Consider the following 27912-nt stretch of genomic DNA (forward strand, 5'->3'; position numbering starts at 1 on the left):
AATTCTACTGCCAAGGACATTTCTCCTGATGATTTTTTTCTGATTATAGACAGGGTCCCGACCCGAAACGTCACTCATTCCTTCACTCCAGAGATGCTGCCTGTCCCGCTGAGTTACTCCAGCATTTTATGTCTCTCCATCATCATCTTCCCTGGCCATGGTACCAAGACACCAATTTCTTCTTCAATGTCAGTAAAATAAAAGATCTGGTCATAGATTTCAGGAAGCGGAGTGGATGACATGTCCCACTCTACATCAATGATGCTGAAGTGGAGGTGGTCGAGAGCTTTAAGTTTGTCGGTGTAAATATCACCAACATTTTGACTTAGTCCAACCACATTGATAATGCTACCAAGAAAGCATAGCACTGCCACTATTTATTCTCTGCTAAGTTTCTTCTCTGCTATTTTCAGACTTTGAAATGCACCTCTCATATAGTAAGAATGTATTCCCAATCTTCCATGCTACCTCATTACGGTCCTTGCATTTAAAAAAAGTGCTTATTCCTGGTAGCTGTAACACTATATTTGGCACTGTTTCCTTTCTTTTTTTGCATACCTATTGTACTCATATATGTATGATCTGTTTGGTTAGCACACAAAACAAAGTTTGTAATTTTATATCAGTACACATGACAATAATAAACCAATACCAATATTTTTAAATTAACATTAAACCAGCATTTCTATACATTCTAAAATTCTCATGTAAATGTAACATTTTTTTTTTTTTTGCTGAGATACAAGTGTACCATTCATGTTAAATCATCTCTGTTGTGCTCATTTAAATCATTTTAGGGTCTAAGATAGATTAAAGTTAGTACACTGATAGATAGTGTATAGCTGGGAGGAAACTTCCCTGGGAGTTCTCAACATTGAGTACGAAAGCCATATTGGATCCAATCAAGCTGGCTGAGTGTTAAAGAATATTGCTGCTAAATTTGGTCTGCAGCCGGTGGTGAGGAATCAACAAGAGGGAAAAACTTGACCTTGTCCTCCCCAATCTACCTGTTGAAGATGCGTTTGTCCATGACAGTATCAAAATCCCAACTTCATTGTCATCGTATTGCGTGGCGCTGCTATCATGCTAAATGGAGCAGACTGTGAACAGATCTAGGAGATGAGAACTGGGCATCCATGAAGTGCTACGGGCCATCACAGCAGCAGAATTGTACAATACCACAATCTGCAACCACATGATTGTGCAACCATCACCATCAAATCAGAGGATCAACCCTGGTTCAATAAGGAGTACAAGAGGGCATGCAAGGAGCAACACTGGGCATACCTCAGAATGGGGAATCAACCTGGTTTTCTACAAGACAGGACTACTTGCATACCAAACAACAGTATGTAATTGACGGAGCTAATTGATCTCACAATTAACAACCAGATCTAAGTTGTATTTAAGAAAGAACTGCAGATGCTGGAAAAATCGAAGGTAGACAAAAATGCTGGAGAAACTCAGCGGGTGAGGCAGCATCTATGCAGCGAAGGAATAGATGACGTTTCGGGTCGAGACCCTTCTTCAGACTGATGTGGGGGTGGGCGGGGGGGGGGAAGAAAGGAAGAGGTGGAGGCAATGGGCTGCGGGAGAGCTGGGAAGGGGAGGAAAAGGAGGGAGAAAGCAAGGATTACCTGAAATTGGAGAAGTCAATGTTCATACCGCTCAGGGGAAGAAAACCCGGGGGGGTCAGGTCCATGTTTTGAGAGGTGGGGGACATCCCCCCCAAGTTTTTGTAATTCGGATTTTAAAATCCGGTGATCGAGGGCGCCGATTGGAGGAGAGAGATGTCGGTCGGCAGGCAATGGGGGCGGGACATGATTCAGCGCGGTGATTGGAGTAGGGAGGAGTGGCACAGACCTGCGCCTCATCCGCAGCTAGGATGATCCCGGCACGGTCTCCGGGCTGTTTTGTCCCGTCCCCTCCCGAGTATCCCCCCCCCCCCATCCCCCGCTGGTGGCCAGAGAGGTCGGCAGCAAATATCCTCCGCTATAGGATCTAGGATCTTTGGTCAGCAGTCAGACGGGCCAGCGCAGAGAAGCAGCGCTAAACCCAGCTAACTCTGCCTGTCCCGCCCGCCAGGTGAGTTTGCAGCCCGGCCTGGACTTGCGGGAAATATGGGCAGTGCTGGTGTCCCGTCAGTCCAGGCAGGGCTGTAGTTAACCCGGTGAGACAGGCAGAGTTGAGCTACATTTAGCGCTGGATTGAACCTCCGAAGCTGCGTGCACCCGCGTGTGTGTTTTATGTGTGTGAGTGTGCGCATGCACGCGTGGCCGCTAAAACATTGTGTCCCCCCGTCCCCTCCATGTTCTGATAGCGAGTTCCGTTCTTGATACCGCTGGGGTGTAAACTACCCAAGCGATATATGAGGTGCTGCTCCTCCAATTTGTGATGGGACTCACTCTGGCCATGGAGGAGGCCCAGAACAGAAAGGTCAGATACGGAATGGGAGGGGGAGTTGAAGTGCTGAGCCACGGGGAGATCAGGTTGGTTAATGCGAACTGTGCAGAGGTGTTGGGCGAAGCGATCGCCAAGCCTATGCTTGGTCTCACTGATGTAGAGCGGTTGACAACTAGAGCAGCGGATGCAATAGATGAGGTTGGAGGAGGTGAAGGTGAACCTCTGCCTCACCTGGAAAGACTGCTTGGTTCCTTGGATGGAGTCGAGGGGGTAGGTAAAGTGACAAGTGTAGCATTTCCTGTGGTTGCAAGGGAAAGTACCAGGGGAGGGGGTGGTTTGGGTGAGAAGGGACGAATTGACCAGGGAGTTACGGAGGGAGCGGTCTCTGCGGAAAGCCGAAAGGGGAGGAGATGGGAAGATGTGACTAGTGGTGGGATCCCATTGGAGGTGGCAAAAATGTCGGAGGATTATCTGTTGTATGTGACGGCTGGTAGGGTGGAAGGTGTGGACAAGGGGGACTCTGTCCTTGTTACGATTTGGGGGGGATGGGGAGTGAGAGCGGAGCTACGGATGTAGAAGAGACCCTGGTGAGAGCCTCATCTATAGTCGTAGAGGGGAACCCCCGTTCCCTAAAGAATGAGGACATCTCTAATGCCCTGGTTTGGAACACCTCATCCTGAGTGCAGATGCGGCGTAGATGGAGGAATTGGGCGTAAGGGATAGAGTCCTTACAGGGAGCAGGGTGGGAAGAAGTGTAGTCCAGATAGCCATGAGAGTCAGTGGGTTTGTAGTAGATGTCGGTCAGTAGTCTGTTACCTGCGATGGAGATAGTGAGGTCTAGAAACGGTAGGGAGATGTCGGAAATGGTCCAAGTAATTTGAGTGCTGGATGGAAGTTAGTGGATGAAGTCAGTGAGTTCTGCATGGGTGCAGGAGGTTGCACCAATGCTGTCGTCAATGTAGCAGAGGTGGAGTTTGGGGATAGGGCCATGGTACTCCTCGAACAAGGATTATCTAGTCATGTTGTATAGCTGTATAGTCATGCTGCGTCTAGTCATGAATTGTATTTCAATGACTGGAGAAGCAGGCTCTTCAAATATTCCCGATCTCAATGACAGGGGAGTTGAGCACATCAGTCTAAAAGAGAAAGCTGAAGAATCTTCAGAAAGATTTGTCGAATGGACGATCCATCTATTCCCTGCCCACAATAACTTTAAATGAAGCACATATAAAAACACATATCCTGGACTCTTTTTCTTTAAGGTAAATATGAAGATTCAATAATGCTAACCTTGTATTCAGCATTGATTTTTGACATTGCGTTCGTAAGTTGTTGTCTGAAACTATTGCGAAGGATATCAATTCTCTGAAACAATTAAAACAGTTTACTGCAATGAAATTCAGCTATCATACAAAGGATGATGTCAAAGACTGTAATCTAGCCTTAATGATACACAAAGATCAAGTATGAGTACAGATTTTTTTTCCCACGTCCGTTTAAAAATATTCAGAACAAAATATCAATACACACAACCAACCCACACATATTTATACCAGCTATGGAAAATCACCTGCAGAAGCAGACAATTTATTACCAAAACAATACCATTTATATATATTAGTATTTACTAAAATTCAGTAGTATACTATTTACCCTGCAGTGACAAGAAGTGTTAGGATTTATAGTTTTAAAATTGTTCTACAAAGTATTAGAGCTAAATATGGGTATCTAAGGGTTGATTTTAATTTTAAGATTTAGTATGATCAATACATAAAATATTGCTTTGACTTCAGACATACAGCACGGAAATAGGCCCTTCGGCCCACCGAGTCTGCTCCGACCAGTGATCACCCCATACATTAACACTATCCTACACACTAGAGACAATTGTACGACTTACCGCAGCCAATAAACCTACAAACCTGTGCGTCTTTGAAGTGTGGGTGGAAACCGGAGCACCCGGCGAAAACCCAAGAGATCACAGGAAGAACGTACAAAGTCAGTACAGTCAACACCTGCAATCAGGATTGAACCCTGGTCTCTGGTGCTATAAGGCCGCAATTCCAGCGGCGGAAAACCCGGGGGGGCCAGGGGACACACGTCCCCCCTCTGTTTTGAGAGGTGGGGGACATCCCCCCCCCCCCCCCAAGTTTTTGTAATCCGGATCAGGCCCATACGAAGCTTTCCAAAAAGGGGGGTGGCATGACAGGATTACAAAAAATGTAATGTGAAATAGTGTGCGCGCTGCGCACATCACGAGCGCGAAGCGTGAAGTCCCTCTATGTCAGGGTCCAGGGCCCGCTTAAGGGTCCTGGAAGCTCTGGGGTTTTAGATGCTCTCTGATGCATTCTGAGCCTTATTTTGGAGCATTTTTGCACCAAATTTATGACCAATATTTCAGAAATTAACAGGAATTTGAGAGGTAGCTTTTTCACACAAAGGGTGTTGGGTGTATGTAACGAGCTGCCAGAGGAGGTAGTTAAGGCTGGGACTATCCTAATGTTTAAGAGACATTTGGACAGATAGGGCAGATTTAGATGGATATGGGCCAAATGCGTGTGTGGGACTAGTTTCGATGGGACATGTTGGTCGGTGTGGGCAAGTTGGGCTGAAGGGCCTGTTTCCACACTGCATCATTTTATGACTAAAAAGTTAAGAAGAAAAATGATTTTTTCTTACTCTGGGGGGGGGGGGGGGGGGGGGGGGGGGAGGGGGGTGCGGTCGCACCCAACGCACTCCCCCTTCGGACGGCCATGCGGATTTTAAAACCCGGTGAAATCTCAGCTTTCCGCGAGACAGTGGGGGTGGGACAGATGATCGAGGGCGCCGATTGGACGAGAGAGACATCGGTCAGCAGGCAGTGGGGGCGGGACATGATGATTCAGCGTGATCATTGGAGGAGAGAGGTGTAAGGGGGAGGGGGGTGGAACTGAGGATAGAGAGCGGTGATTGGAGGAGGGAGACGTGGCACAGACCTGCGCCTCATCCTCAGCCAGGATCGATCCCCGGCTCTCCGGCGCCCCCCCCACCCCCGCCACGGGTGGCCAGAGAGGTCGGGAGCCTTTGGTCGGGAGTCAGACAGGAACTGTACCACCAGGCCCACAGCCAGCGCAGAGAAGCAGTGCAAAACCCAGCTTCATAGTAGTGACCATGTAAAAAGACTTTGGGAGCTGCAGAGAGGGTGGTGAGTGGAATGACTGTGAAAGGATAAAAGCAGGGTGACATTGAGGATGGTACACAAAATTGCTGGGGAAACTCAGCGGGTGCAGCAGCATCTATGGAGCGAAGGAAATAGGCGACGTTTCGGGCCGAAACCCTTCTTCAGACTGATGGGGGGTGGGGAAAGAAAGAAGGAAAAGGGGAGGAGGAGGAGGAGCCCGAGGGCGGGCGGATGGGAGGGTGGGAGGAGACAGCTAGAGGGTTAAGGAAGGAGAGGAGACAGCACGGGCTAGCCAAATTGGGAGCGTGACATTGAGGATGACCTGTAAAGGCATTTAAGAGCAGTTGAATAGCAGTTAAGAGCATGAGAATGTAGACAAAAGTACATAGAAAAAAGAATGTCGAGTTGGGAAAGGCAGAGCAGGAAAACACGCCTAGCGGTCAGGCTAAGCATGTCCTCCAATTTAAACAAACTGAGCCTCTATCAGATATAGTTGACTGACAGATAGAGAAATCAAGTTATCTAACGTTGTAGAATTAAAAATCAATGTCAAAGTTGGACTTTGCAAATAGACAAATCAACAGTAACTCAAATCTCACTGTACCAATTTTAAATTGAACTTGGACAATAGACAATAGGTGCAGGAGTAGGCCATTTGACCCTTTGAGTCAGCACTGCCATTCAAGAGCGGAACCCGCTATCAAAACATGGAGGGGACCGGGGGACACAATTTTGTGGCGGCCACGCACGCATGCACACACTCACGCACACACACTTCGGAGGCTCAATCCAGCGCTAAATGCAGATCAACTCTGCCTGTCTCACCGGGTTAACTACAGCCCTGTCTGTACTGACGGGATACCAGCGCTGCTTCTCCGCGCTGTCCATACTTCCCGCAAGTCCAGGAAGGGCTGTAGGCTCACCTGGCGGGCCAGGCAGAATTGAGCTGGGTTTAGCGCTGCTTCTCTGCGCTGGCTGTAGGCCTGGGGGCACCGCACCTGGGGGCACTGGGGGCACCGCGCCCGTCTGACTCCCGACCAAAGATCCTATAGTGGACGATCTTTGCTGCCGACCTCTCTGGCCACCCGTGGGGGGGGGGGGGGCGGGGGGCACTTGAGACAGCGCCGGAGACCCAGCCGGGACCGATCCTGATGTGTCCCTTCTGGCCCCCCCCGGGTTTTCCGCCCCTGCTGCCATTTAATGTGATCATCAACAATCAGTACCCTGTTCCTAACTTCTCCCCATATCCCCTGACTCTGCTATCTTTAAGAGCCCTATCTAGCTCTCTCTTGAAAGTATCCAGAGAAATGGCCTCCACTGTCCTCTGAGACAGAGAATTCCACAGACTCACAACGCTCATTGATAAGGTCCCAGAATTTGATAAGGTCCCACATAGGAGATTAGTGGGCAAAATTAGGGCACATGGCATTGGGGGTAGTGCTGACATGGATAGAGAAGTGGTTGGCAGACAGGAAACAAAGAGTAGGGATTAACGGGTCCCTTTCAGAATAGCAGGCAGTGATTAGTGGGGTACCACAAGGCTCGGTGCTAGGATCACAGCTATTTACAATATACATCAATGATTTGGATGAAGGGATTCAAAGTAACATTAGCAAATTTGCAGATGACACAAAGCTGGGTGGCAGTGTGAACTGTGAGGAGGATGCTATGAGAATGCAGGGTGACTTGGACAGGTTAGGGGAGCGGGCAGATGCATGGCAGATTAGGTTTAATGCGGATAAATGTGAGGTTATCCACTTTGGTAGCAAAAACAGAAAGGCAGATTACTATCTAAATGGCGTCAAGTTGGGAAAAGGGGAAGTACAACAGGACTACCCCACTAGTCACTGCCTGCCATTCTGAAAGGGACCCGTTTATCCCTACTCTTTGTTTCCTGTCTGCCAACCAATTTTCTATCCATGTCAGCACTATACCCCTAATACCACGTGCCGTAATTTTGCCACTAATCTCCTATATGGGGCTTTATCAAATGCTTTCTGAAAGTCCTTGTACACTACATCCAAGGCTGGCCTTAAGCCGATTAGATCGATTGCTCCCAATTGGGCCCTGCGCCTAAGGGGGCCCCGCGGGAGTAATCTACTCTCGGCTCGGGTAGATCTACCCCGGGTGGTGGGGGGGAGAAGGGTGGAGAGAGAGTAGAGGGGTGGAGGGGGAAGAAAGGGGTAGACGAGGAGGGGGGTGTGAGGGGGAATGGAGATGGGGAGAGGGGGAGGTGCCTCACGGTCCCAGGGCAGCGCTCCCGCCCCTCCAGTCGCCGTGCTTCACGCACACAGCCCCGGCTCCACCCCTCTCTCTCCCCGGGGAGATGCGGTGAACAATACAGGGAGGGCCGAGCCGGGGTTTACAAACCTCGGCCTCAGTTCACATGCGTTCACCCGGACACAGGCATCCGCTCCCGCCGCCGGCCCTCTCCCTCCCTTCTCTCCTTCCCTTCTCTCCTTCCCTTCCCTCCCTCCCTTCTCTCCTTCCCTCCCTCCCCTCCTTCTCTCCCTCCCCTCTCTGTTTTCCCTTCTCTCCTTCCCTCCCTCCCTTCTTTCTCCCCTCCCTCTCTTCTTTCTCTACTTTCCTCACCCCCTTCACTCCTTCCTCCTTTCTCTCCCTCCGTCCTTCTCTCCTTCCCTCCCACACATAACGCACAGACAACTAACACACGCACACGCACAACTAAGTTAGGATGGGGTAGAAGCCCGAAGGGTAGGATGGGGCTGAAGCCCAAAATTTAATGCCTGGACTGGTTTTTCGCCAATAGTTATTGGTTTGCCTGGATCTAGTAAAAAATTTTTTTTTTCATTTCACATTCACTAAAACAAGTGGTATTGTAACTATGTACTTCTCAGAGGTTATCTACACATTTTGTTTGTTACTTGTAGGCTTACATGTATGCAATTTTATATTAAAATGTAGCTTACATCTATTTGGTCCATTAACTCGCAGGCACCTTTTAAGCGCACATTTTGATTAGACCTTGGCTGTAGTGTGGCGGCGCCTATCAGCAGCGGCTCGACTGCAGTCCGTCTGTCTTTTTTAAATTTTTGTCTCATTAAATGTATGTTTTTGATTTTAGTTTTATTTATTTTTTAGCTGTGTATATGTGGGGGGTGGGTGGAGGAAACCGTTTAATCTCTTCCCTGTACGTGGACCCACTTTTTCCCTGTCGGGTCTCCGATGTCGTTGGGCCTAACATCGTGGACAGGGCTCAAAATTAACGGTTGCCCGGGTGCCACTGACCACTCAAAGCGCCGCCGGGCAACCTGAACACCGAGTCATTTTGCCCGGCTTGGCAACCAGATACTGGTTTGTACCGAAGATAGACACAAAAAACTGGAGTAACTCCGCGGGTCAGGTAGCATCTCTGGAGAAAAGGAACGCGACGTTTTGTGTCGGCGGTGACGGCTGTATTGCGTGGGAAAGATACTAGGTGTGGGGTGAGGAAGGGTCGGAGCGAATGATGGGCCCCGAACAGCGGCTCCATCTCCTCCTCCTCCCGCCCCCCCGCCCGCCCTGGTAGCGGCCGTTGCCTGCTATCAGGGTGGGCGGGGTGCGGGAGGAGGAGATGGAGATGCTGTCACGGTCGCTGCTACCGCTGTGCGGGACCCGTCATTCGTTCCGACCCTTCTGAAGCAGCTGCACCAAAGATCCTATAGCTATGGGATCTTTGAGCTGCACCGCTCGGCCCCGCACCTTGCTGTTGGCTGGCGGAGGAGGGAGGCGGTGGCGAGGAGATCCCAACGGCCAAGGCAGCGGGCGATGTTGTCCGAGGAGCGCTGACCCTCCTTCCCCCATACCTCGCCCCCTTCTCTCTCTCTTTTGTACGCCCCCTCCACCCCCCCCCCCCCCTTATCCTGGGACCCCTCCTCTCCATCCCGCACTGATCTCCATTTGCCACCTCTATTCAGTCCTCACTGACATCCCCTGTGCTCCCCTCCCCATCTACCCCCCCCCCCAATCTATTCATCCTGCGCTGATCACCCAATCCACCTTGCATTGATTCCCTTGCCCCCCCCGATCCATCCTACACTGGTTCCCCAATTCACCCTGTACTTACCCCTTTCCCATCCATCCTGCACTTCTCCTCCATCCATCCTGTACTGATCCCCCATCCATCCTGTACTAATCCACGCATTCATCCCGTACTGACCCACCCTCCATTTACCCTGCACCTTCCCATCAATCATCCTGTAGCGATCCCCCATTCATCCTGCACAGACCCTCCGATCCACACTGTACTGATACCCCCCCCCTTCATCCTGCGCTGATCTCCCCCCCCTCCCATCCATCCTGAACTGATCCTCCCATTCAAGAAGAATGGGGGGAACAGTCTGAAGAAGGGTCTCGACCGGAAACGTTGCCTATTTCCTTCGCTCCATAGATGCTGCCTCACCCGCTGAGTTTCTCCAGCACTTTTGTCTACCCCCATCCATCCTGAACTGAACCCCCCCATTCAACACCACTGACATCCCCCGTGCTCTCCCCGCACAATTTTACATACTCCAACCAACACGTACTAATTCACCTGCCTCAATCTATCCATTCTGCACTGACTGCCTTCTAACCCCCCCCCCCCCCCCCCCCCCCCCCCCCCCCGCCATCTATCCACCCTGCACTGATTCACACACGCCCCCCTCCCTGACCCTATTGTCCTGAGAATGTCTTCAGCGCGAACATTGACTATGTTTGATAACCGAATGCAATCAAATGTGTTTTAATTCCCAATGTTATTATTTGTTTTAATCCATAAAGATGGATTAATTAAATTGTGAACACGTGGAACATTAAAACCGCAGTGTTCGATTGTCACTGCTGCCGTTGACACGTTATTACAGAATTCATTTTAACGCCAAATCAATGCTCTTAATATGGAGTATCAGTACTGTAGTTATTTAATGAGCACCATTCACAACTATACGTACGCATATATGTTACCATGGTCCAGGATTTATTGACACAGGTTAATCATACGCTGAATAATCCAACCACATTTTGTTTGGAAGTGGAAAGAACTAATAGAAATTGCATTAATTGCAATGTGTAAAAAGAGTTGAGATACTGTCTTATAATTTTGCTGCATGTCATTGTGGGATATATCATGTCTTGATTGGTGAATATGTTTAGTTTGTGACTTTATTTGATGCAGAAATAATATGTGAATGCTTCATTGAGTATAATTCCGACTGGTATCTACGCACTTCGTCCGAGCACATTATCGCACGCGTCATGCAAGCCATATTAAATGACTACCTAAACTGTCATTTGGCAACCTAAAAAGCTGCCAAGGTTGCCCGACTGGCAACAGGGAAAAAAAGTTAAGCGAGAGCCCTGGTGGAGCCAGCGGCCTCCAACCGGAACCAACGAGAGGGCTCCAGTCGCTGAGCCTGCGGACTCGCCATCACGGAGCTGGCCGACTTCGGAGCGGGGAGAGCTGTGGCGCCGCGCGGCTGCGACCGGACTTCGGAGCTTCGGAGGCTCCGGCTGCAGGCCCGGTGGACAGGAACATCGGGAGCTCGCAGATCCCTGGTGGGAGACCGCTTTTCGGAGCTCCTGCAACGGCAACTTCTGCCGCCGGAATCGCGGGGTTAAATGACTCGGAGCGGGGCCTAACATCGCCCAGCGCAGCTTAAACAGCCACGGAACTTACCATCGCCCGCCGGGGGCTTTAACATCGTGAGCCGCAGTCGCCTCGACGCTGCAGTTAGACTGCTGGACCGCAGGAGAAGAACAATGGGAAGAGATAAGACTTTTTGCCTTCCAGCACAGTGAGGAGGTGTTGGAGATTCACTGTGATGGATGTTTGTGTAAATTGTGTTATGTGTGAGTCTTGTTTTTTTTTGTAATGTTAAACTGTAGGGATGAAATTTCGTTCAAACCAAGCTGTTTGAATGACGTGGGATAACATTAGCTACCCTTCAATCCACAGGAACTGATCCTGAATCTATAGAACATTGGAAAATGATCTCCATTGCTACAGAAATAGCATCTTGCAATCTCAACTTTAGGACACCAATTAATAATATTAGCTCAAGAAATATTATTTCAAAACATTCATTCCCCCATTTATGTTACTAAGTAATTGAACTAGTCAACTAATCAACAGACTATTGGAATTTGATTATTCAGTGAGTATTAGGATACTGTGGGAAGCTAGAGAGGAAATTGCAGTTTCCCTGGCTGAGATTTATAAATCAGGTAGATAGGGTGGTGAAAAGGGTTTTTGGCATTTTGGCCTTTAGCAGTCAGAGTATTGAGTATAGAAGTTGGGGGGGGGGGGGGTTATGTTGTAGTTATACAAGACGTTGATGAGGCCACGTTTATTGTGTTCAGTTTTAGGAAAGATGTTGTCAAGCTGGAAAGAGTGCAGAGTAGATTTCTGAGGATGTTGTCTGGTCTCAAGTACCTGAGCAATAGGGAGCAGTTGAGCAGGATAGTACTCTATTCCTTGGACTGCAGGGGGATAAGGGGTGATCTTATAGAAGTGTAGAAAATCGTGAGATGAATAGATCAAGTAAACGCACACTCTTTCCCGAAGTAGGGAAATCGAGAACAAGAGGACATCGTTTTAAGGTGAGGGGGGGGGAGGGGGAAGATTTAATAGGGACCTGAGGAGTAATTTTTGTTTTATACATAGGGTTGTTGGTATATGGAGGTAGTAGAGGCAGGTACTATCATAAAATTTAAGAAACATTTAGACAGATACATAGATAGGATAGGGTTAGAGGGATATGGGCCAAATGCAGGCAGACAGGGACTAGTGTAAATGGGACATGTTGGTCGGTGTGGGCAAGTTGGACTAATGGGCCCGTTTCCAATGTGGTATAACTCTGTGAAGGAAGTGAGAATTTACAGTGAAAGCAGAGTGTTTGAAGATTATTAATTTGAGCTCAGTTGGTGTTTGTGTATTCTTCCATTAATGATGACATCAACATGATTTATGGTGACATCAACTTCTTGGCCATACACATCTAATATTCTAATATAATGTATGAACTATTAACAATAGTCTTTCAAAGGAAATTAAACATACCATATAACCATATAACAATTACAGCACGGAAACAGGCCATCTCGGCCCTTCAAGTCCCTGCCGAACACTTATTTTCCCCTAGTCCCATCTACCTGCACTCAGATCATAACCCTCCATTCCTTTCCCGTCCATATACCTATCCAATTTGTTTTTAAATGATAAAACGAACCTGCCTCCACCACTTTTACTGGAAGCTCATTCCACACAGCTACCACTCTCTGAGTAAAGAAGATCCCCCTCATGTTACCCCTAAACTTCTGTCCCTTAATTCTCAAGTCATGTCCTCTTGTTTGAATCTTCCCTACTCTCAATGGGAAAAGCTTATCCACGTCAACTCTGTCTATCCCTCTCATCATTTTAAAGACCTCTATCAAGTCCCCCCTTAACCTTCTGCGCTCCAAAGAATAAAGACCTAACTTGTTCAACCTTTCTCTGTAACTTAGTTGCTGAAAACCAGGCAACATTCTTGTAAATCTCCTCTGTACTCTCTCTATTTTGTTGACATCCTTCCTATAATTAGGCAACCAAAATTGTACACCATACTCCAGAATTGGCCTCACCAATGCCTTGTACAATTTTAACATTACAACCCAACTTCTATACTCAGCACACCAAAAGCTTTCTTTACCACCCTATCTACATGAGATTCCACCTTCAGGGAACTGTGCACAGTTATTCCTAGATCCCTCTGTTCAACTGCATTCCTCAATTCACTACCATTTACCATGTACGTCCTATTTTGATTTGTCCTGCCAAGATGGAGCACCTCACACTTATCAGCATTAAACTCCATCTGCCATCTTTCAGCCCACTCCTCCAATGGCCGAAATCTCTCTGTAGACTTTGAAAATCTACTTCATCATCCACACCACCACCTATCTTAGTATCATCTGCATACTTACGTTTTCGTTTGAGTCTCACTGGGGCTCAAATGACAATAAATTTGTATTATTGTACTTACTAATCCAATTTACCACACCATCATTCAGATCATTGATGTACATGACAAACAACAGTGGACCCAACACAGATCCCTGTGGCACCCCACTAGTCACCGGCCTCCAACCTGACAAACAGCCATCCACCATTACTCTCTGGCATCTCCCATTCTGCCACTGTTGAATCCATCTTGCTACTCCACCATTAATACCCAACAATTAAACTTTCTTAACCAACCTTCCATGAGGAACCTTGTCAAAGGCCTTACTGAAGTCCATATAGACACCATCCACTGCTTTACCCTCATCAATTTCCCGAGTAACCTCTTCAAAAAATTCAAGAAGATTAGTCAAACATGACCTTCCAGGCACAAATCCATGTTGACTGTTCCTAATCAGACCCTGTTTATCCAGATGCTTATATATATTATCTCTAAGTATCCTTTCCATTAATTTGCCCACCACTGACGTCAAATTAACAGGTCTATAATTGCTAGGTTTACTCTTAGAACCCTTTTTAAACAATGGAACAACATGCGCAGTACGCCAATCCTCCGGCACTATTCCCGTTTCTAATGACATTTGAAATATTTCTGTCATAGCCCCTGCTATTTCTACACTAACTTCCATCAATGTCCTAGGGAATATCCTGTCAGGACCTGGAGACTTATCCACTTTTATATTTTTCAAAAGTGTCAGTACTTCCTCTTCTTTGAACCTCATAGTTTCCATAGCTACTCTACTTGTTTCCCTTACCTCACATAATTCAATATCCTTCTCCTTGGTGAATACCGAAGAAAAGAAATAGTTCAATGTCTCCCCCATCTCTTTTGGCGCTGCAGTTAGCTGTCCACTCTGACTCTCTAATGGACCAATTTTATCCCTCGTTATCCTTTTGCTATCAATATAGCTGAAGATACCCTTTGGATTTACTTTCACCTTACTTGGCAAAGCAACCTCATATCTTCTTTTAGCTTTTCTAATTTCTTTCTTAAGATTCTTTTTACATTCTTTATACTCCTCAAGCACCTCATTTTACATACTTTGCATACGCAAACTTATTACCTGTATATACTTTTTCTTAAGATGAAAATTTTGGTCATTCATTCTTTTATAGAGGTATGTGCATTTTTCTTCCAGTTTCATTTGGTAATCTGCTTGTAGGGATAATATGTTAATGTCTACGTTTCTCTGTAGTATTGTTCTATCCTGAAGAAGAGACAAATCAATTTAAGCATATTATAACAATCCTTAGTTTTTATAAAATCATTTAAGCTTCCAATATGATTTTACATTTTTTTCAGACTTACTGTTCAGTTTCACAATGCTGGGAAAAACTAGTTAATGATTTAATGTTAAATATTATTTTGTCCAAGAACTCACCATATTTCATCTACATGTACATTTCTATGCTTGCAAGCATGTAAAGATGTCCATAAAAATTCCCTCTTGCATAGTCATAGAGCATGGAAACAGGGCCTTAAGCCCAATTCGTTCAAGCCAACCAAGATGCCCAATCTAAACTAGTCCCATTTGCCGGCATTGAGCCCATATCCCACTCAACATTTTCTCTCCATGTACCTGTCCCAGTGTCTTTTAAGTGCTGTAATTGTACCTGGCTCAGCTACCTCTTCTGGCAGCTTGTTCCATACACCCATGACCATGCAGTTATAAAAATTGAAAACCCGTGAATATTGTTTCTGTGAATGACACAAGATATTTAGACACCTGTACCTTCACCATTTGGTTTAAATTATATGATACATACGATTCTCAGCCACAGCAGAATGTCAATTTTCAGCCTTCAAATCACTCACATTATTACTATTTACAACCAATTGGAACATTGCATTATAAAAAATCAGGAAAATAATCCTGAAAATGATTAAAACATCAATGACATGAAATTTGGAAAGGCTGAAGACCTTGATAAGACATTTGGGAAGGTAACAAATAACTAGCCACTGTGACTACAGAACACTGTCTAAGTCTAATTGGTTACATATAATATGTAGAAAAACATACATGGTTGCCCTTCTCTGATCCAAAAAAGCATTTGGTAAATTTCTTTATTTTGCCAGTTTGACAGTTGACTTTCAGCCGTTCAAGAAAATTGCCCCATCCCTGATCAAGTTGAATTTTATCCAGCCAGTTGCCGAAACGTAAGCTAATAGAACATAGAAACATAGAAAATGGGTGCAGGAGTAGGCCATTCGGCCCTTCGAGCCTGCACCGCCATTCAATATGATCATGGCTGATCATCCAACCCAGTATCCTGTACCTGCCTTCTCTCCATACCCTCTGATCCCTTTAGCCACAAGGGCCACATCTAACCCCCTCTTAAATATAGCCAATGAACTGGCCTCAACTACATTCTGTGGCAGAGAATTCCAGAGATTCACCACTCTCTGTGTAAAAAAATGTTTTTCTCATCTCAGCCCTAAAAGATTTCCCCTTTATCCTTAATGAACAATACCTTTGAGAGAAATCAAATAATTTGTGTTGTTTAAACTGACGTCTTAGTCGCATAAAATACTGTCAGTCATCGAAAGTTGCAAAAGTTGAGATCTAAAGCATGACAAGGGACCATCAGGTGATCTATATTATCCAAATGGTTGCGAGAAGAAACCTCTGCTTTTGAATGAAATTTGAGGAAAATGCAGCTGCCCACTCTTGCATGCAATATCCTGCATCTGCTCTCTAATCTTTAATATTTATGACAGATGAACAATCCTTCGAAACATATACATATTTATCTAAGCCGATGAGCTGGCATTGGCAACACAAGCAAGGAACTTCACCAAAATGCATAAACTATAAAACCTGCAGCAGGGAGACCTCCCCTCTCCCCAGCGAAAAACAAAACCGAACGGAAAGAACCCTCCCACGAAAACAAAGAGAAAAACCACGAAAAAACCACTCTCTTCCCTCTCTCCTTCCACCCTCCTCTCTCTCCCCCCTCCCTTCCTCCCTCTCTCCCCGTCTCACCCCTCTCAACCCCACTTGCACCCCCCCAACCCCCCTCCCCCTTGTGTTTGGGGTTGTTAGTGTTTTATGTTGACTCAGCCAGCCAGACCCCACCCCCCCCCCCCACACCCAACCGTCTTGTTACGGGACCGCAACATGTTCCCTTTCTAGTTAAACATAAAATGCTGGAAATATTGGGCCAGCCAGGAGGGAACAGAAGTAACATTCATGTTGATGGCCTTTGTGAATCAGAACTGACTAGTATGCTGCTAATCCACTTTAACCCACACTCATACAAGCACCTCCCACTTGCATAGTTATGATGGAAATTAAAAGCTAAGCGTCAATAAGAAGGGTGCATATCTCATTCAACAGAAATACTTGGTTTACCCCAGGAGAAGACATTGTAATGCACACTCCTGCAAGAACCTCATTCAGAAGATGAGATATCATCTCACAAAACAATATTACTCGGAGCTGTAAATTCAGTGGTATCCATGACGAGAATCTATGCAAATGCAACTACTCTGTTTAAAATGGAAAACAAAGCCAGACCTCATAAGGCCAGTTAACATCATAAGGAAAATGTTAGAAGCTATTATTTCACATTACAACAGGGCAGTTTGAAAAATCCAAGGCAATCAGCCAAAGTCAACATAGCTTTGTGAAAAGAAAATTATATTTGACCAATTCATTCGATCTCTTTTTTTTAAGCGTGTAAAACCCTTTGGCCCACCAAGTCCGCACCGACCAGTGATCATCCCATACACCAGCACTATCCTACATACCTAGAAACCTGTACATCGGTGTGGGAGGAAACTGGAACACCTGGACCGAGGAAACCCACACGATCACAGGGAGAAAGTACTGACTCCGTACAGACAGCACCCTTAGTCAGGATCAAACCTAGGTCTTTGTCGATGTAAGGCAGCAACTCTACTGCTACGCCACTGTGCCGCAAACCTAAGCAGCCATACTCTATGACTCAATGACTATGCAAGAGAAAATGTTCATAGATATCTTTACATGCTTGTAAGCATAGAAACGTATATGTGGATGAATTTGTGGGACAATTTACCAAGGCAAATTAATCTACAAATCTGCATGTCTTTGGAATGTGGGAGGAAACCCACGCGGTCTCAGGGATAACGTACAAATTCTGTATAAACAGCACCCGGAGTCAGAATCAAACCCGGGTCTCTGGTGCTGTAAAGCTGTAACTCTATCGCTGTGCCATTGTGCAACCATCATTTATACAATTATAAAAGGTTATCAAGCTAATCCCAACACAAACAACTTTTATTTTCTGTAATAACCTTTGATGCATCACTTTAACAAATGAGAAAATGACCAGAGAAATTGTGCCCAGTGCATCTTAGTACAGGCCAGTAACATCGATCCCTTCAAACTCTATTGTATACTTTTCTCTGTTATCAAATAATGATTCACCAAAATAGACTTGTGGTGTCGGTGTTCAATTTAGTATGCATGATGCAACTGTACTCTTGATTCAATCTGGCACATTCTCTTATTTAAAATTAAGTACCACATTGCAATAAAAGTTAATGATCACTCACGTACCTTTCCTAGTGTCTCAATTGCAGTACTTAGTTCCTTCAGTTCCAATATGTCACTGACTTCAGTTTGAGTAGCACGGTCTGTTTTAAAGAAGCCAATCTTCAACAGATCTGAAGGTGCTGGACTGAAAGGAAAATTTATGAAACATTTACAGTATATATTTGTAAAAGAGATCATTCTAGAATGGCAAAATATAATTTCCTTAAGCAAACAAAATAAGGGGCAATACTTAAAAAAAATAGAAAATGAAGGAGTGATAAAATTGTAGGTTGTAAGATGTAAAAATAAATATTCAAAACTAAACATCAGAATGCCTGCAGGTTTATCCAATTTCCCTACAGACCATGTTTAATTTCTAGCCTATGCTAAATTATCTGCCACAAAGTAGGGTTAACTTTCAAAGTTTAAGCAATCTAGGATGATTCAGGTTCCTATTCTTGGTTACTATTGAGCAGTTGAGGAAGTAATCAATGGCGTGGGGATTAAATCAGCATCCCTGCACAGTCATACCAACATATTACAAATGGACTGTAATGTATTAGCATAGTGACAAACCAAATGCTACTCCACAATATTCAGTTCACACAAAGCAGAATACGTCCGGCTAATTACTTTCCAAATAACTCTGTTTTCAATGATATGTAAATTGATGGGTGGACAAGGAAGGAACTCTCCTCCACCCTCCATCAGTTTTCGCAATTGGAGGAAACCGAGGATATTTAATTTACGTGGGGCAGCCCAGAGTTTGCAGAAAGTGTAATAAGCCTGGACATGTGATGGCCCAATGCAATGCAGTGGTCTGCAAAAACTGCAAAATGGAGGGCCACGAGACAAAGGACTGTCAAGCCAGCAAGAACTGTAACCTGTGTGGGGAGGGAGGCCATCTTTACAGGGCCTGCCCAAAAAGAGCATGCACATATGCACAGGCAACAAGAGGGGCGGCTTCCAGCACCCCCAGGGTAGGTGAGACACCCACTATCACTGCCAAGTCCCCAGCAGAAAGGGGAAACAGGGATGAGGACAGCCCAACCACCTCAGCCACCTCAACCACCTCGAGCCCCCAAGTGCCAGGAGAACTCCAGCACCAAGCCCAGGAGGGAGAGTCGATGGAGGAGGGGGGAGAGCAAATTTGGACTACTGTAAAATCGAAAAAACACCAGAAGGGTCAGCACACGGAGCAGAGGCCAGAAAGGGATGGCAAGCCCAAAAAAACCACCAAAAAACGGTCTCTCTCCCTGACAGAAGGGAGAAACCTCTCCTCGTCGGAGGATGAGGCGAACGGGAAACCCCACAAGAAGAAAATCGGGGCGGAAAGGAGAAGGTGCAGGACGATTGTACACCTGCACCAGGAGACCGAGAGCAGTGCAGCGGTCGAGGGGCTCCAGCCCCAGGACATCGGGAGCAGTGCAGCGGTCGAGGGGCTCCGGCCCCAGGACAACGGGAGCAGTGCAGCGGTCGAGGGGCTCCGGCCCCAGGACAACGGGAGCAGTGCAGCGATCGAGGAGCTCCAGCCCCAAGGCATCGGGAGCAGTGCAGCGGTCGAGGGGCTCCAGCCCCAGGGCATCGGGAGCAGTGCAGCGGTCGAGGGGCTCCAGCCCCAGGGCATCGGGAGCAGTGCAGTGGCCATTGGGCCCCAGCTCCGGGCAACCGGGAGCTTTGTAGCGGCCGATGGGCCCCAGCTCCGGGCAACCGGGAGTATCGTAGAGGCCGATGGGCCCCAGCTCCGGGCAACCGGGAGCAGTGCAGCGGCCATTGGGCCTCAGCTCCGAGTTTCCGGGAGCAGTAAGCCTGTCACTGAGCCCCAGCCACGAGAGACGGGGGAAGCGGCGCACCCAGAAGGGGGTAAAACGAGCAGCCCCCCCCCAACGACACCTCGGGTTACCACAGGGGAAACCCAACCCGTTGAGGAGGCCGGGTATCTGAGCCCAGGAAAGGTGAGGCAATTCACCGAAGCGGTGGGCATGAGGGAGCAGGAAAACGGACTCTAAAGGACAATGGAGCTCAAACTGGCATCCTTAAACGTGCGCAGTGTGAAGAGCACTGCGCGATGTGTTAATGCCTTGCAGTACCTGGCCAAGGTCAAGGCAGATGTGACTTTTCTACAGGAGTGCGGGTTGCCACACCTCCGCTGTTATCGGAGGTGGTCGCGATGGTGGCCCCACGGACTGTCTGTGTGGTCGGGGGGCAATGATTGTCGTGCTTCTGGCCTCGGGATCTTGCTGCGGGGAGGGAACTTCGCCATCACTGAGGTCAGGGAGGTGGTTGCGGGGCGTCTCCTCGTGGTGGATGTAATGTACCGTGGTTCTCCGCTCCGGCTGATTAATGTGTATGCCCCACCCGTGCGGAGCGAGCGGCAGGCCGTTCTCCAGCAGCTCCCAGTGCTGTTGGCCACGTCCCGGCAGCTCGTTCTGGCCGGTGACTTCAACTGCATCATTGATGCGGCTGGACGATCCGGCAGTGCCGACAACAGACTGGACAGCACGTCCAAGTTCCTGATGGAAACGGTAAAAGACGCAAGGCTGCACGACGCCTTCAGCGACCCTGCAGGCGGGCCCCAGCCGCGGTTCACCTGGTCGAGATCGGACGGTTTGGCCCGATCCCGGATAGACTTCGTCTTCACCACGAAGGCCGTCACGGTGAGACACACCGACCTCACGCCGGTGTTCTTCTCTGACCACTGCCTCCTTCAGGCTTCCTGTCACCTACAGGAGGACCGGAAGGCAGGCAGAGGGACGTGGAAGTTAAATGTGAAGCTGTTGACCCCAGAGAACGTTGAGGAGCTAAAGAGGGACTACGCACGTTGGAGAACGGTGAGGCCCCTCTTTGACTCCCCGACACTCTGGTGGGAAGCAACCAAGGAGAACATTAAGAGGTTCTTCATAGCCAAAGGGGTTCAGAGAGCAAGACAGAGTCAGAGGGAATTGTGCCAACTCCAGACAGAATTGCAACAACTGCTCCTTCTGCAGTCGAGGGGGGTGGATGTGAGGGAGGAACTTAGAGAGGTGAAGGACCGGCAAGCTCGGCTCTTTACCTCTGAATCCTCCAAGATCATCTTCCGATCCAGGGTCCGCCATGTGGAGCAGGATGAGACGTGCTCACGTTTCTTCTTCCATAAGGTTCACAGGGGGAGCTCTGTGATCAACAGCCTTAGGGAGGAGGACGGCTCGGTAGCATCCTCGCAGACAGACATGATGAGGGTCTGCAAATCCTTTTACTCGGAATTGTATGACCAAAAGGCCACAGACAGCACCGCCTCCCAGAACTTCCTGTCCTCTATCACGGAGGTCTTGGAGGACAGCAAGCAGGAGAGTCTGGACCAACCACTGACCCTAGAGGAGCTGACTGGCTCCATCCGCTCCTTTGACTCGAGTAAAACTCCCGGAAGCGATGGCTTACCGGCCGAGTTGTATTCGGCTCTGTGGGACTGGGTGGGCCCGGACCTGCTGGAAGTGTACAACGACATGCTTCTAGCCGGCAGCATGTCAGACTCCATGAGGAAGGGCAGCATCACCCTAATCTACAAGCAGAAGGGGGAGATGAAAGATATAAAGAATTGGAGACCCATAACATTGTTGAATGTAGACTACAAGATCCTGTCTAAGGCCATCGCCAACCGGGTCAAGTCTGCTCTGGGACGGGTGATCCACCCGGACCAAACCTGTGCTGTACCTGGCAGGAAAATCTCAGACAGCCTAGCGCTGCTGAGAGATACCATCGCCTACGTGCAGGACAGACGGGTGGATGCCTGCCTAGTCAGCTTGGACCAGGAGAAGGCCTTCGACAGGATATCGCACACGTACATGAGGGACGTGCTCTCCAAAATGGGTTTTGGGGAGGGAATCCGAAATTGGATCAAACTGCTCTACACCGACATCCGTAGTGCAGTCCAAATCAATGGGTGGGAATCAGACAGTTTCTCTGTAAGGTCTGGAGTCAGGCAGGGTTGCCCTCTCTCTCCTGTCTTGTTTGTCTGCTGTATTGAACCTTTTGCCGAGTCCATCAGGAAGGATGCGAGCATAAGAGGAGTGACATTGCCAGGCAGTGGGGGCATTCAGGTCAAGACCTCCCTGTACATGGACGATGTCGCCGTCTTCTGCTCGGATCCAAGGTCGGTCCGCAGATTGATCAGCATCTGTGACCAGTTTGAGTCGGCCACGGGAGCCAGGGTGAACCGCAGGAAGAGCGAGGCCATGCTCTTTGGCAACTGGCCCGACCGATCTTCCATCCCCTTCACCATCAAGCCTGACTTCTTGAAGGTGCTGGGAATCTGGTTCGGGGGGGCTGAGTCGAGTAACAAGAATTGGCTGGAGCGGATAGCCAGGGTGGGGAGGAAGCTGGAGCTGTGGAAGCAACGCTCCCTCTCCATAACCGGGAAAAATTTGGTCATCAGGTGTGAGGTGCTCTCGGGTCTGCTGTACTTGGCACAAGTGTGGCCTGTCCCTCCCTCCTACGCCACGGGGATCACCCGGGCCGTCTTCCAGTTCATCTGGGGGTCGAGGATGGACCGGGTACGACGGGTCACCATGTACAAGTCGGCAGACAACGGGGGCAAAAGCGTGCCCAACGTTGCCCTCATCCTGATGGCCACCTTTGTGTGTGGCTGCATCAGGCGGAGTGTAGAGCCAAGGCACGTGGGCACTAAGTGCCACTACCTGCTGAGGTTCTACCTGTCCCCGGTGTTGCGAAGGATGGGCCTGGCGCAGATGCCACGCAATGTACCAGTCAGCTGGACATTGCCGCCCCATCTGACGTCTGTTGACAGGTTCTTCCGGACCAACACCTTTGACCACAAGTCCATCGGGCAGTGGTCAGCACGTAATGTCCTGCAGGCACTGCAGGGAAAGGACTCGATGGATCCGGTGGCGTGGTTCCCAGAGCAGACTGCCCAGCTTGTCTGGCAAAATGCCTCATCGCCAGAACTGACCAACAAGCACCAAGACCTGGCTTGGCTGGCGGTGAGGGGAGCCCTCTCGGTTAGATCCTTCCTGCACCGTCGGAACCTCACTACCAGCGCACGCTGCCCCCGGGACGGTTGCTATGGAGAGGAGACGGTTGCCCACCTCTTTGCAGAGTGTGGATTTGCAAAACGAGTCTGGAGAGGTATGAAAGGGTCCCTGGAACGATTTATCCCGAACAGCTCCGTCACAGAGGACTCTGTGATTTACGGACTGTTCCCAGGGACACATTCAGAGACTGACATCGAGTGCTGCTGGAGGGTCATCAACTCGGTGAAAGACGCTCTTTGGTCTGCCCGAGCGTTGCTCACCACCCAGCAGAGCGAGATGTCCGTCAGGGAATGTTGCCGACTGGCCCACTGCAGACTGCAGGAGTACGTGCTAAGGGACTCGCTGAAGCTTGGTGCAGCCAACGCCAAGGCTCGGTGGGGGAGGGCCACAGTCTAGGGTCCTTCCGCTGCTGGACATGGGGGGCACAGTATGGTGGAGACGCCCCTCAAATTAAATTAAATTAAGGGAAGGTATCCCACACCAGAGGGCCACATGAGTGGCACGGGTGGGGCACATTTTTTGTGGAACTTGAAATGTCAGATGGAAATTTTCGCACTTTGTACACATTGTATATATTTATTACTTGAACAGGGGCCACAGAGTGGCACTGGTGGGGGACTGTTTGGTGAAATTTGACAAATGAAAAAAAAATTGTACTGGAAAAAGTTTGTATAGTCTCCGAAAATGTCGGATGAAATTTGTTTTGAATGGTTCAGAAATTGTATATATTTACCAATTGAATAAAGTATATTTTGAAATAAAAAAAAAAAAAAATGTAAATTGATGGGAAATGTCATTATTACAGCCTTGGTTCAAATATTACAGAGGTAGGATGAAAGTATCTGCAATGAAGACAGCAATTTACAGAATTAAGTATAAGGTGTAAAACTAAAGTCAATGGGCATCATGGAGAAAGCATTTCAATTGGCTGGTAATTGGCAAGTAACATGCACACCACCCAAGACAATGACCATCTTCAGCAAAAGAGAGTTGAATCATCTGCCCTTTAAATTATTTAATTAGTCACAGTCATGTTGTCAACCATTATCATTCTTGGGGCGTACTCTGACCAGAAACTCAACTGGGTCAATACATAAATATGGTTTGAAGAGCATTCATTGGCTGAATATCCTGCAACGTGTGACTCATCTCCTGACATACCAAAATTTACAAGGCACACATCGGAAATATAGCCTCAAAACTCTCAAGATGCTTGATATCATCCAGAATAAACCAGAGTGTGGAAACAAGGAACTGAAGGTGTTGGATTACAAAGTGCTGGAGTAACTCTGAAGGTCAGGCAGCATCTCTGGAGAACACGGACAGGTGACATTTCGGGTCAGGACCCTCCTTCGGATAGTTAGGGTGATGTTTGGCTTGGGACATCATCTATCCATATTCTCCAGATGTTGCCTGGCCTGTTGAGTTACTCCAACACTTTTACCCCTTTATCCAGTAAAAACGAGTTTGTTTAACGGGCAACCCATAAACTACTCTAATCATTCATTCATTCCCTATACCTCTGGCGAAGTGACTAGTTTGCACAAAATGTACTGATGTTATTCTGTTCAACTGTGTGTGGATGGGTGGTCACAGCCTGAGGCTTGTTTGAAGTAACATGAGTGACTTTTAAATTACCCCGAGAACTTGCACTGAGGCTCCTACAAACAGCATCACCCAAACACACAATCTCGACTGCAAAGAAGCACAATGGTGGCATGTGTATGGAGTAACATCATTGAGCACAAGTTCCTCCCCAAGCTGCACAACTACATCATTGTCACTGGGTCTGAATCCTGGAACTTTCTTCACAACAGCATAGTGGAAATACCGTCACAGCGATCGCAATCCACTATCACCTTCAGAGCATTGGAGGACGGGCAATCTTGCACGGACTTCTTGCAAGAACTTCTACTATCCCACATTTTTGTACTTTGGTATGATTGTGCCTAATGTGTAGTAAGATGGCCACTGAACCAAATGCAAAATAAGAATTTCACTGCACTACTGGGGTACACTTGACAATAAAGTATAATTGAATGAATCATTCTTGACCGCATTGAATACCAACAAAAACGTTTTTTTTTTTTAAGGTGCACAACTGTCAGCTGTCAACCAAAACTTTTGAGCTGAGAACGAATATACGGACGACTAGCACAAGAAAAGACAGAAAGAGAAGAATAATAGATAGCCAAGAACTCCGTTCTGCGGGCACCTACAGGTTTTGCATTTACTGATAACTGACTGACAGCGGTGAGCAGAGCTACAGAGATAAACCAGCCGACTCCGAACTATAAGTTACCTTGGTAGACAGCTTTCATCGGTGGAATGAGCTGTCAGCGAGGCCGGGTCGTCGTTGCATCTGTGCTCGGGCTCGACCGGAGGAGACTCGATCGTCGCCATTCCGGAGCCGGCCCGGTCAGCACCGCTGTTGCCATGGTAACTGACAGAGCAGCGCAGGCGGCTTTGGTTGCGAGTGGCCGCGGACGGGTCTCTGGGCCGGACACACGCACGTGCGCGGAGGGTTCGCCGGTGCGGGGCGCGAGGGAGCGCGAGCGCGGCGACACCAACCGCCTCGGCTCATCCACTATCCAATGCTTTGTAGATGCGAAATATCGGCCACACCCAGGCTTGAGCCGTGCACAACGGCCGCCGGTTCGGTACCCACCTAATCCAGATATCAACCCACAAACAAAACATGTATTTATTTATTATTTACTTCAGACAGAATAAAAGAATAAAAAGCAAATGTGAAACAGCATACAAAAAACAAAACAAGAATATTTATAAAGTGTCATAAACAATATCTATAAATAAATGAAACCATATGTGTCCGAAAAGGAGCAGGAAGAAGCCAAAGCTTATTAATTCCCACCCCTTATTCAACTGCTTGTATTTGTAATTATCTTATACAAATTTAGCAGCTATATGTACATCATATGTACACCAGCCACTATATGTACACCAAATTATTTACATTTGAACACTAATCAAATAGTTACAAAGCCATACAAAAAAGAAAAAGAAAAGAAAAAACCCGCATATACTATACAGTATCTTAGTCATATTTACAACCCATCACTCTATAATCATTCTTCCCAATTGTTCACTTTTTTTTTTAAACTTCCAGAAAATCCAATTGCAACAGCTCTGATTTAAGATGTCAAATTACTTATTCGTCATTGGATTTGATAATATTAGTGCTTTGCAACCACATTCCTAAATTCTGTTTCAACGGAAGATCAAGGCTCTATGCAGCCTGCAATAGTTGAGACACATGGATGCAGTGGAAAGACAAAGCTCAGGTACGACACCTACAACAAGGGGAAAAAACATGCATTTTTCATGCAACACTTCGATGCCAGGCATGAATATTTTAAGTGTATATAAATGTTTCTCAATGGAGGGGTTCTCACAATTTTCAGAGCATTTTATGACGAAATTATAATGGTCGAGACCCTTCATCTAGGTGCACCCGTCTCGGCTCTAAACGCCGATAGTCCATTCCTCTCCACGGATGCTTCCTGACCCGCTGGATTCCTTCAACTGTTTTCCTATTAAAAAAAAGCGGAACAATTCACTCCCTGAAAACTAAGGGTTCGAACTGAAACTTTCAAAATGGACCAAAATGTTTAATTTGGTACTATTGCTAAGCGTTAAGGAGCAAAGGTTGGTTAATGGAATTAAGGTTAGGATTAGGCAAGATGTAAACAAATATTGTAAACAAAACTCCAGGAATGAATTGATCACTTTTCTTACATTTCAATGGAAAATTGGCAGCATTGTGGATAAACAGTAATTTTACAGATGGCAAATTTCCAAAGATCTTACGTAAAAACGATGTTCAACAATCACAAGTATCTTGCTTTCTGACTTCGGTCATCGGAGTGTTTTCAGTTGATGTCAATTGACTTGTGTTTAACCAGGGCACCTTGATGCAATGCTCGAACAAAAGCCCACGTAATGTTCAGGTCAGTCTTATTCACCTCACTGCCAGAATTCAATTTTGTGATTAATGTTTGAACCAAGGATATGATAATGTCTGGATCTGAGTGGTCCTGGTGAATCCAAAATTAAGCAATAGTAAATAGGCTATTGGTGCGTAATGGTCATTTGATAACACAATGTTTTTCGTCATTTTGTTGACAATTGAGGTAGACAGATTGCACAGTAATCAGCCAGATTATATTTGTCCTACTTTTTTGAATGAAACATACCTAGGCAATTTTCTTTATTGTTGAGTTAAATGCCAGTATTTAACTGGAACAGCTTGGCTAGAAGTGCAATTGATTCTGGAACGCAGTTCTTTGAAACCACAGCTAGGATGTTGTCTGGAGGTAGCGTTTGCTCTATCCAAGGCTCTCAGTTGTGTCTTAATTGACTGGAGTGCATCTTCTGTGATTTAGGGATCTCGAAGCCAGAATGGAACATTATTTGGCACTCATAGCTGAACATGATTATGGATGTGTAAGAAGGAACTGCAGATGCTGGTTCAAATGTGTCAGCCTTCAACAGTCACAGGCTGAACCCTTCCATTGTTGAGGATGGAGATGTTCTTCCAACGTTTTACGCAACACTTTTAATTGTCTACAACCATTCTTGACTGGATGTGATTGCAGGGTGTTAAACTGACCTGTTGGTTATTAGATCAAAGCTCTCTGCATTGCATGGTGTTTTTATTGTTTAGAATTCAAGTAGTTCAGTAGTACAGCATCAATAAACTGGCATTTCTTTTTTTTTTGGTAGTCTGGTACTGCTCCCAACAAAATGTGAAGAAAAGAACTGCAGTTGCTGGTTTACACCAAAGATAGACACAAAGTG

General features: G+C 47.1%; 1 protein-coding gene across 1 annotated transcript in view; it reads right to left on the reverse strand.

Annotated features, from left to right (window-relative positions):
• c2h10orf67 (chromosome 2 C10orf67 homolog) overlaps nt 1-25640 on the reverse strand; it is a 135172-nt gene extending 109532 nt beyond the window's left edge. Inside the window, exons 1-4 of the mRNA XM_033015600.1 lie at nt 25394-25640; nt 18089-18209; nt 14606-14749; nt 3694-3768 (exon numbers count right to left, since the gene is read on the reverse strand). Of these exons, the coding sequence (XP_032871491.1) occupies nt 3694-3768; nt 14606-14749; nt 18089-18209; nt 25394-25494 (441 nt within the window). The 5' untranslated portion in view covers nt 25495-25640. The remainder of the gene's footprint in view (nt 1-3693; nt 3769-14605; nt 14750-18088; nt 18210-25393) is intronic.
• Nucleotides 25641-27912: the final 2272 nt, after the last annotated feature.

This window comes from Amblyraja radiata, chromosome 2 (genome assembly GCF_010909765.2).
Source record: "Amblyraja radiata isolate CabotCenter1 chromosome 2, sAmbRad1.1.pri, whole genome shotgun sequence".
NCBI lineage: Eukaryota > Metazoa > Chordata > Chondrichthyes > Rajiformes > Rajidae > Amblyraja > Amblyraja radiata.